This window comes from Neopelma chrysocephalum, unplaced genomic scaffold (genome assembly GCF_003984885.1).
Source record: "Neopelma chrysocephalum unplaced genomic scaffold, ASM398488v2 Primary Assembly neopelma1_81, whole genome shotgun sequence".
In the NCBI taxonomy this organism is placed as follows: domain Eukaryota; kingdom Metazoa; phylum Chordata; class Aves; order Passeriformes; family Pipridae; genus Neopelma; species Neopelma chrysocephalum.
This window is the reverse complement of record NW_020897743.1, coordinates 46,285-56,486: the sequence shown is the minus strand read 5'-3', so window position 1 is coordinate 56,486 and position 10,202 is coordinate 46,285. Positions and strand designations below refer to the sequence as shown.

The 10,202-nt window shown below is 49.4% G+C and overlaps 1 protein-coding gene across 1 annotated transcript in view; it reads left to right on the top strand.

Annotated features, from left to right (window-relative positions):
* Positions 1 to 7: 7 nt before the first annotated feature.
* The window catches only part of BRWD3 (bromodomain and WD repeat domain containing 3), a 47,984-nt gene continuing 37,789 nt past the window's right edge, over positions 8 to 10,202 (top strand). The window contains exons 1-5 of the mRNA XM_027690414.1: positions 8 to 56; positions 166 to 224; positions 350 to 379; positions 643 to 702; positions 8,551 to 8,701. Of these exons, the coding sequence (XP_027546215.1) occupies positions 20 to 56; positions 166 to 224; positions 350 to 379; positions 643 to 702; positions 8,551 to 8,701 (337 nt within the window). The 5' untranslated portion in view covers positions 8 to 19. The remainder of the gene's footprint in view (positions 57 to 165; positions 225 to 349; positions 380 to 642; positions 703 to 8,550; positions 8,702 to 10,202) is intronic.

The following is a 10,202-nucleotide window of genomic DNA, read 5'->3' as shown; positions in this document are numbered from 1 at the left end:
CCCCCCCCTCCCGAGGAGGATGGCGGCGGCGGCCGCCCCGACCCAGCTGGAAGCCGGTGGGTATCGCTGGCGGCGGGGGCTGCGCTCCGCGTCCCCCCCTCCCCGCAACCTCCGCCACCCCCCGCTCTAACCGTGTCTAACGCCCTCTCCCCCGCCCCTCCGCAGAGCTCTACTACCTGATCGCGCGGTTCCTGCAGTCCGGACCCTGCAAGAAATCCGCCCAGGTGAGCGGAGCCGGCCGGGCCGGGCGGGCGGCCACGGGACGGGACGGGGCGGCGGAGCCGCTGCGCTGCGGGCGCCCGGCTCACGTCCTTTGTGTGTGTGTGTCTGTGTGTCCGTCTGTCCCCAGGTGCTGGTGGAGGAGCTGGAGGAGCACCAGGTGAGGCGCCTGCCCCGGCGGGACGGGGGAAGCCCTCGGGACGGGGGGGTCGGGGTTGCCCTGCCCCGTCTAACCCAGCCCATCTCCGCCCGGGACACCCGGCGGGGAGCGCGGGGGCCCCGCGGCGGGGCCGGGGCAGGGCCAAGGGGCTCCTGCCCAGGGGGGGTTCCTCCCGGGGGGGGCGGACGGGCCCCGGCGGGGGCTCCCCCGGGAGGGGTCGCTGGGGTCTGACGGCCGCCCCCGGCCCCGTGTCCCTCCCGCAGCTGATCCCGCGGCGCCTGGACTGGCAGGGCAAGGAGCACCGCCGGAGCTTCGAGGACCTGGTGAGACAACTTTCACTCCCGACTTTCCCGGCAACTTCCCACCCACCCCTCCTCTCCCCGCGCCGCCGCCGCCGCACCGGGCGCCGCGTCCCCCCCTCCCCGCGTATGTGTGTGTGTGTGCGTGTGTGTGTGCGTGTCCCCCACGGCGCTGCGGGCTGCGCCCCGCCGAGGCCGCGGCGGGCCGGGAGTGCGGAGCGGAGCGCAGGGGAGGTCGTGTGGGCTCCGCGGGACCGGGGGTGCCCGGTGAGACCGCCCCGGTCCGCCCGCAGCGCCCCCGGCCCGGCTCCATTGTGGGGCCGGGGGTTATCCGAGGGCACGCTCCGGGGCCCGCCGCAGCCAATGGCGCCGCGCCTTACAGCGCGCGGAGCGCTGCGCCGCGATGTGAGGCGGCGGCTGATTGGCTGCGGCGGCGCCGCGGCGGGGCGGGGGGCGCGGGGCGCGGGTCCCCCCGGAGCCCCCGCACCCGCGGCCGGGGCCGCGCCGGGCCCGCGGGGCTGCCCCGCACCGCGCTGGGCTCCGCCCGGGACCCGCAGCCCCGCGGGGGGACGTGCCGGACGTGCCGCCGGGCTGGGTCAGGGATTCCCGGCCTGCGGCGGCCTGCGCGAAAGCCGCCGCTCAGCGCGGCGGTCGGGCCTGCTGTGAGGCGGGGAAGGGGGGGGGTCGGGGACAGGGGTGTTGTGGCTGGTGAATGCCGGTGAAATAAACGGAGCGGCGGGTTTTGCTGAGATATAAAGGTATGGATGTGTGTCATTGAGGAAGGTCAGGCCCTTCGGCAGGGCCGGGGGTGGCCCGTGTCCCTGCGCCCCCCCGGGATGTGTCACCGTGGGAGTGACAAACCCGAATCCTTCCAGTGCGTTTCCAAAGGGTCCGAACGGCCTTGGTGTCGTTTCTGGGAGCTTTGGCTGATGCCGTGCGGCGCTTTGCAGTTGGAATGCTGTGAACTTCCCAGTAGCTCTTACAGCACTGGTACCTGTGATCAGCACCGTCACCTCACCGGGAAGGAATGGGAAGCACGGCCCGGCCTCTCCCACGGAGCAGTGAGGATGTGGGATTTGCTCATGGCTGTTGCTCAAACCCCTCTGTACCTTGCTCAAGACGTGGTTTCCCACTTTAGCAACGTTGTAGGAGCTCAGGTGCAGACAGGACAGCTCCTTGTGTCCACATTTGGATCCGCTGCCTTTCCCTTTCCAAGGCATATTCAGAATTCCAGGGAAGTTGTGCTTCATCGCACCTCTGGTGGATAATTCTGGGACTGTAAATTGAGTGAGCAGACGTAGAGTGAGTACTGCATTCAATAAATTCTGATTCTCTCTTCCCAGAGAATCTGAAATCTAGCTATGGGCTGTCTCAGGTTTAGCTTGTGACTGCACCCAGGATCCAAGAGGAATATTGGCAGTGCCAGTGTAAAGTCTGGTGTCAGACATACTGGTCTTGCCTAATCATACACATTTTAACATATACATTTTTTTCCTTTCATTCTATGTGGCACACACATTTTGTGTGTGTATATTACATGTTGAAGCCATGTACTTTTCTTTAAAATTTCAGAAATGGGAGACAAACCATTTTGGAGTGAGTTTTGGAGTTCACGGAAAATTGCTTTTTTCTGTATAAAATTATCAATATTAAGTCCTAAGATTTTTTCCTCTGTCTTAAACTAATCAACACTAACCAATCCTTTTGGTTTGCCTTTTTCTCTAATATTATTTAACTGTTTCTCCTGATTTACAGGAAGGAATGGGATTATAAATGAATCATTACAGTGAGACAGGTTGATGCCAGGTGGGATGAGCTGAGCTTCTCTCTGTTAATCCTCAGAGAGCTGAAGATATTGAAGGAAGGCTTTTCCCCCTCTCTGTGCTTAGGGTCTGATGTGTTTGGAATTTGGACCTTTGGCTGCATATGACTGTTTATTAACCCGAACTCCTCGACTTCAGGGCTGGCTGGATGTCTGAATGTTCAGGACAGAGCCAGGGTTGTGAAGGACACAGATCTCTCCGACCTTCATTTTAATTATCTCAGGCACGTAATGAACCAAAATTAAATTTTAGTTGCCCGCAATTGGTGCCAAAGGTTTTTTTCTACCTATTTCTCCTTTTTGATCCTTAAAGACAGAAAACCAAAATTATTTACAATCTCAGCTGGGTGTTGCAACTCCTCTGGTCGGGCAGGCCTGAGGTAATTGAAGTGATGAGAGTTGACAACCCGGACAAGTCTGATTTGTTTGTTTGTTTGCTCAGTATTATTACAGAGTATTTCTGGTTCTGCTGTTTCAGCTTTGTTTTGCATTCTCAGTGTGGCTGTTCAGGTCAGCAGTGGTGTTTTTCAGAAAATATGCCAATCGTGGCCACTGAGTATGTTGTTATTGCTTCTGGGTTTTTGGAAATGATAAGGATGTAACAACCCAGTGGCTGCTGGGTGGTTTTTATCTAAGGAATGTTTACTCCCACTTCACTCGAGTTTTTAGTCAGGATCTGAAAACTCTTTCTGAGATTTGTTTCTTTTTTCTTTAAAGTTAATGCTTTACTGCAAATGTCAGGTGCCACAAGACAGAAGAGTAATTTAAGACACACTAATAAGAATTGTAGTTAGTGAGCAAAACCACGCAGAGGATGCAAGTTCATTTGTGTTCCCTTTGTCTTTCCTGCTTGTTTGCACATTGGAGCACTTTCTGTGTACCACATGTGGCTGCCTGTCCAGGTAATCACAGAATATCCTGAGCTGGAAGAGACCCACCAGGATCATCCAGTTCGACTCCTGGCCCTGCACAGACACCTCAACAGTCCCCCCCTGTCCTTGAGAGCGTTGTCCAAACACCTTCAGCTCTGGCAGCCTTGGTGCTGTGCCCACTGCCCTGGGGAGCCTGTTCAGTGCCCAACCAGCCTCTGGGGGAAGAACCTTTTCCTGAGATCCACCCTAAACCTCCCCTGACTCAGCTCCAGCCGCTCCCTGGGGTCCTGTCACTGTCACACAGAGCAGAGATCGGAGCTGTCCTTCGGGAGGAGCTGCAGAGTCCCGGAGTCTCCCCTCAGTCTCCTCCAGCTGAATTGTCCAGGTGTGCTCCAGAGTGGTTTTACTCTGTTTTTAACTGCTAGTGGTCTTGAGACATGAGATGTGTTTGTAAAGGGCAGGGTCACAGAATCGTAGAACCCCAGGCTGGTTTGGGTTGGAAGGCACCTTAAGGCCCATGTTGTTCCACCTCTGGCATGGGCAGGGGCACCTTCCACCAGACCAGGTTGCTCCAGCCCCATCCAGCCTGGCCTGAAGTGTGTCCAACTTGCAGGTAATTAGTGCTGTGATTTTAAATGAGCAGCAGCCCTTGGTGAGGACTCAGCTGCTGTACAGATGAGTCAGGCTGAACGACTGATTATCAGTGCAGTCTCCAGTGACCTGCTGTTCCACATTATCTTTGTTTATTCCTGATAAAGGTGACTGGCTCTGCTCTGCTTTTAAGAACTTTCTGATGGGCTGTGTCTTCTGGCTCAGCCTATTTTGGTCTTTGTGCTGAAATATGTGTAATTTCAGGCAAAACAGAAAATCAGCTGTTGTTGGACAGTGGGGAATTTGCATCCATGAACGGCTGTGCTGGTGTGGAACAGCTTATGGGATTTGGCTCTGAGTTGCTGCCTTGCCCATCTGCATTGATTTAAAACTAGCCCTGAGTCCGAGGTGCTGGTATTTATAGATCCTGCCAATCCCAGCATTAGAAGAGAAGAGATGTTACAGTTTTGTCACCTCAGGAATATGTCATGTGGTACCATGGTCGTTCCAACCTGTTCTCTCTGGGGAACCAAGTGGGTAAAGGTTTTTTAAATCCACGTCTATTTGCATACTGTTGGCATCTTGTGCAGGTCCAGTGTCTGAGATTCCTTCGGCTGAGATTCCCTCTTTGAGGTTGTAATTTCCTGCTTGCTCAGCTGCCCTGGGTCTCTCGGCCTCCTCCTATGCTTTTTGATACAGTTGTCAATTGATTCTTAATTGATGGTTATTTTCCAAATGAGGGAAGTGTTGTAGGACTACCTGGAGGATAGAAATGTGCTGCTGAGGCCCAGCTGGGCCTGCCCACCAGGGATGGGGCGGAGGAGCCTCTGAAGGGCCACGTTGCTGCCTCCCTTCAGTCTGCACCTCCTGCCTCAGATCTGTCCTGGGAAGAGACATTTCACTGGGCTTCCCAAAAGAGATGGTTCCGAGCTCCCTGGTTCCCACTTCTGGGAAGACAGACATCCTAAGTAGTCATCACAAAGAGTCTTTTTTGTCTCCTGTTTGTTGAAACCTTCCTTGGAGGAGATATTGTCAGTGGTCATAGAATCATAGTCATGGAATATCCTGACTTGGAAGGGACCCACGAGGATGATCAAGTCCAACTCCTGACCCTGCACAGGACACCCCAAAATCCCACCCTGTGCCTGAGAGGGGTGTCCAAACGGGAATCACAGGACACCTTGCTCGTGGTCTCTGAGGTGACACTTTGATGCTTCCAACCACAGGAGCACGAACAGGTTTGGGGGTTGAATTTCTCCCAGCCCTGACATGACTTCACTTACAGTTCTTTTCCTCTGCTTATCACTGTAGCAACTTCTCAAGCAGTCGGGACTGGGAGACTTTTTTTAAAAAGAGGAGTTTTTTATAAAGAATGGATTTGCTTTACTCAATTCTTCATTTTTTAGATCCATTATAACTGTGTGGTTACTGTGTCAGTGAACTTTTCCATGGTACTGTGGCATTCTTGTGCTTTCACGTTTTAACTTTTATAGAGTTTTTCACATCTTCAGGCAACAAAACATTTTGTCTTTATAATTTATCCCAAGGTGCAGCATTTGTTCTTACTTAGCACATTTTCAACTCTTTTGCATTATTTAAACATGCATGGTTTGGGCCTGTATTATTCATTTTTAATTTTTTCCAGTTTTCTAATAATCTTCCAAAATATTTGCATGCATTCTAAAAATATTTTCTAATATATTTGAGGAGCTGATAATGTCCTTGCTGTTGTCTAATTTTACCATGTTGGGTTTGGACAAGCACACACTAAGAGATGTGGTTATACCTTTGCTTTTTTCCATCCTTCTTTTAAGGGAAATCTGATCTGGGAGTCTGGTTTTCTCAGCTGGACGTTTGCAGCTTCGTGTTTTAGGAAAGTACTTAAAATCCATTTACAGCTTCTCACACAGAGGTGAAAGGAAGGATTTTTGTTTCAAGTTCTTTTGGAAACCTGAAAACTGAATTGCTTGTTTGGGCTGTGATTTAAGCACTTTATCTGGAAGTTCTTATGGAAAAAAGTCTCCAGGAGAATTTGCTGGGTTTGCTGCCTGCCTTTGGAGCTGTTTGGTAGTAACAACAGTAATAATACTCAGCTTAAGCACCACTTATTTGGGCTGTTGTGGCTTGTAGAAACATGGAATTGTGCAGGGAAAGAAGTGTGATAGAGCCTTCTCTGTGGTGTGGCATGGTTTGGATTGCAAATGCAGAGGAGAGGGAATGGTCACTGTGGCACGTGCCTGGTCTGGGCAATGTCCTCCACATTAAATATTCCTTAGGAAAGTTTACAGTCCAATAAAACTGCACTAAAATGTAGAAGCTTCAGCAGCCCATGTGTGCCCGTTTAACTGTGGTTCCGTGGTGGATTTGCCAGCCTTTCTGGCCTGGGCAGTGATCAAGCAGAGGTCTGGTATCCTGAGCTGCTCAACCTCTGGATATCCCAGGGAAATTCCCACCAGACATGTGCAGACAACTGCCTTGTGCTCCATGAGGCTGCTCCAGCCATCCCTCCTCTGGGAACGTTGTCCCAACCCCAGTGTCCGTGTTCCCTCTTTGCTGTTCCCTGTAAAACTGGGCTTCATCCTTAAACACAAAGTCCTTTTGCATTTTGGAGTTAGTCAGGACTGCTTGTGGAGTAACTTGTGCTCTGTCTCTGCAGTGGGATATTTGCTTGTCCTAACATGGAATGTTGGTGATACTCCCAGACCAGCTCTGGAGTGAAAAGAGGAGTGTTTGCCGTGTTACACTGGGAGAATGGGTTGGAATGTTACGTGAAATGTTGTATTTCCAGAGAGAGTGGTATGATTTGGTTTATTTTTACCCTGGAAGTAAAATTTCACACTTCTGGGCTGGTTACTCCTTTTAATCTTTTAATCTCAAGCTTGATACATTGCTGTATATTGGCAGCTGGTGACTGGGAAGGTTGTTACTGGTTATCAGAGATGTAAATGAGGATTTCATACTCAGATGTTACTAAATTGCAGATTTTCTCTTTGAGACTTCCTTGTTCCAGACCCTTTCAGATCCCCTACACTTTGAAGGGAGGCTGGTGGAGAGTAATAAAATATTTTGTAGCATTAACACATTTAGAATATTTCAGGAATGAGTAAGAAAAAGAGGCAAATACCAAAGTTTGGGATAATCCTTTCATCTCATTTTGACTTCTGTTATATCCTGTCATTTACAATGAAAGGCAATTCATGCTCATACACTGAACTTCATTGGCTGTATTATATTGAGAAGGTGAATTTTGGAACTTCACTTTGGGGAAAAAGAAGTTACAATGGCTGGAGGAACCTGTCAGAGCAGGAGAGCATTCACGGGGTCATTCCTTGACACTCACAGGATGAAAAGTCATGGAATGGGAACATGTGAATGCAGCCATCAGGTTTCTCTTCCCTGCACAGGGCTGATCCCTTCTGTTTCCACTGAGAGGCCAGGGATGATCCTTTAACCTGCAGTGACTGAAGGATGTGTGGAGAGAGAAGCCTGATTTTCTCCAGGAGTTTCAGTCACATTGGAAGAGTTTTTAGTTGGCCTTAGTTAAATGATAATTTTTATATATTGTTATAAAAACCTTCAGTTTTTTTCTTTTTTGTTAAAATCTGATTTATGGGATGGTGTTGACCCTGCTCTTGGTGCAGGTGGTGACATTATCCACCCCCTGCCTGGCCGTGTTGTGTCCTGTAGCTCCACTGCTGTTGCCCAACTGGAATGAAAAAATTCCCACTGCCATGTGCTAATAATCTGTTTGATGACACAGTTGAGTGAACAATGTTTTGGCAGCAGGGCTGGGTGAACTACACACCTTTTCCTCCTTCCCAATTCCTGCCGCTCCCTGTGGTGTGTGGGGTGGGAACTGGGCACATCCTTGGGATCTGGGAAGGCAGGATGCTGTTGATCCATAAAAGAAGGTGGATTTACCTCTGTGTCCTTTGTTGAAGGAGCTAAATGAGCCCTGATGGGGAGTTTTTCCTGCCAGTTAATAATTATGAAAGTCAGGCAAGTGCAGGACATTCTGGATAACAGAGTCTTGGAAAAAATATTGTCTCTCAGTAGAAAACAAAGGGAAAAAACAAGAATCTTTTCTCAGTGTGACAAATTTAGAGCCTACACATGTGGGTCTTAAACATACCTATTCCCAGGAGCTGGAGACTGGGTATTGCTTTTAGGGTGATGTTTAGGGTTTTTAGGATAAGATTTAAAGTTTTTAGGTTTTAGCACATGTGCTTCATACAGTAATGTCAGCATAAGGGTGTTTCAGCTAAGCAAGAAATGGGAAAAGAATGAACTGGAGGGTAAAAAGGGCTTAAAAAAAGTTGTTTGAGCAGAACACTGCACTGGGAACTTCGAGTTTCAGGGATCTTTGTTATTAAGAGATATCCTAAATTACAATTAAACTACTCGAACCTGGAATTTCTGGTCTGACTTTTTCAATGCTCCACATCACTTTAACATTTGGTATAATTAATTTTGGAGGAGTTTTTAGGCTTGATTTCAGTAACTTTACGCTTGAATATGAAACAAAGAAATACCAGGAGAAGCAAGAATAACCCAGTTTTCCAACGTCTGCGTTGTTCCTGTGTTTAGGTGGCTGTCAATGCACACATCCCTCCGGATTATCTTCTTAGGATCTGTGAGAGGCTTGGACCCCTCTTAGACAAGGAAATCCCCCAGAGTGTTTTAGGGGTGCAGACTTTGCTGGGTGTCGGACGCCAGTCTCTCCTGAGAGCAGCAAAAGGTGAGAATCTCCATTGATTTGTGCTTGAATCCCATTTTGATGATCAAAAAACCCTTTTGTCTCGATTCATGTTGTGCTCTCTGTGTGTTTGATGAGCCCTGCTTTGTCTCCTGTGCTTGCCAGCTTTCTTGTTGCTAAAATGCAGTTGTTGCTGGCCCTGTTGGATATATTTTCTGGGGTTGAAAGTGCCATTTTAAGCAATTCTTGCCTGATCTTGTTACTTCCTTTCTCTGCCTCCTTTCCCCAGTGTTGGACTGGTGGTTGTGTAAATGATGTGAACTGGATGAGGGGTTTGATCCATCTGAAAAATGTCATTTTTTCATATACATTTACACACACCTGTGTCTAAAATCACCCAGCAGTCGATGTGTTTTGCTGGGCAATTTTTGAACCTTATTTCTTCCATGATTTGATTCCCTGGCTGTGCAGACACAGGACAAGGTGGGATTTGGGGCAGCATTTAGGGCGTGGGAGAAGGTGAGGCTGATTCTTCAGTGACAATTCGTGCTTCCCCTTGCTTAAAGTTAGTTTGAAAGCCCCCAATCCTTTCATGAACAGTCCTGTTCCCTTTGAAAAACTGCTCTGCTTGAGAGAATGATCCTGAGAGCGGTTTTGTGTTAAAACTAAACAGATCTGAGAGCCATCTGCTATTGGAGAGTGATTCCTCCCTTCCCTCCTCACTCCATGCCCCTGACACTTCCTCCCTGGAGGAGCCAGAACTTCCTGGATCCTGTGATGTGCTGATTCAGAGAGCTGAAATGTTGCAAAATTTGTTGCAGTGAATTAAATGAGTTGGTGGAAAAGGATCAGAGGGCTGGAGGTGACACAGGAGCATCATCCTGGCAGAGGAGGAGGGATGGGACAGCAGGACCTTCCTGTTTTGGTGGCATTGAGCACTTAATTCCCTGCATCCTGTGGAGTCACACTGATGCTAACAAGGACTGTGGCATTCTGCTGATCCATTGGATGTCTCCTGGAGGGCTGTGCTGTTTGCAAACACCCAAAGTTTTGGGACTGAGTCTTGTTTTGCCTGTGCTTTGATGTAATTGGGTGGAGAATTTCAGGTTTGCAGAGAAACATTCCTTCATTACACACTCTGTTTGCAGAAAACAGCAGCAAAACATGGAGAGAAAATAAACATTTTTATGCAGGGAGACAGAACTTCTGAGGTGGATTGATCTATTTTGGGAAGTCTTGAGTGCTGTTTTTAATGAGTATCATTTAATACTCTGGGCTGCAGTTTGGGGTTTAATCAGAAGGTGCTCTCAGGGGTCTCTGAGTCCCCTGAGCTCATGCATTTGATGTCCAGAGATCTACATGGTGCTACACAGACCCACCAACCTGTGGCACTGTCCTTCTGTTTCACTACTTACTCACCATGGAAGCTCATTTCTCTCCTTCCAGATGGCTGGAAATGGAAGAAATCCAGGTCTAATTTTTGAGGCACTCAGAAAAATCACTATTGTTCTAGAGAGGAGGCTCTCCGAGGCCAGTTGGCAGC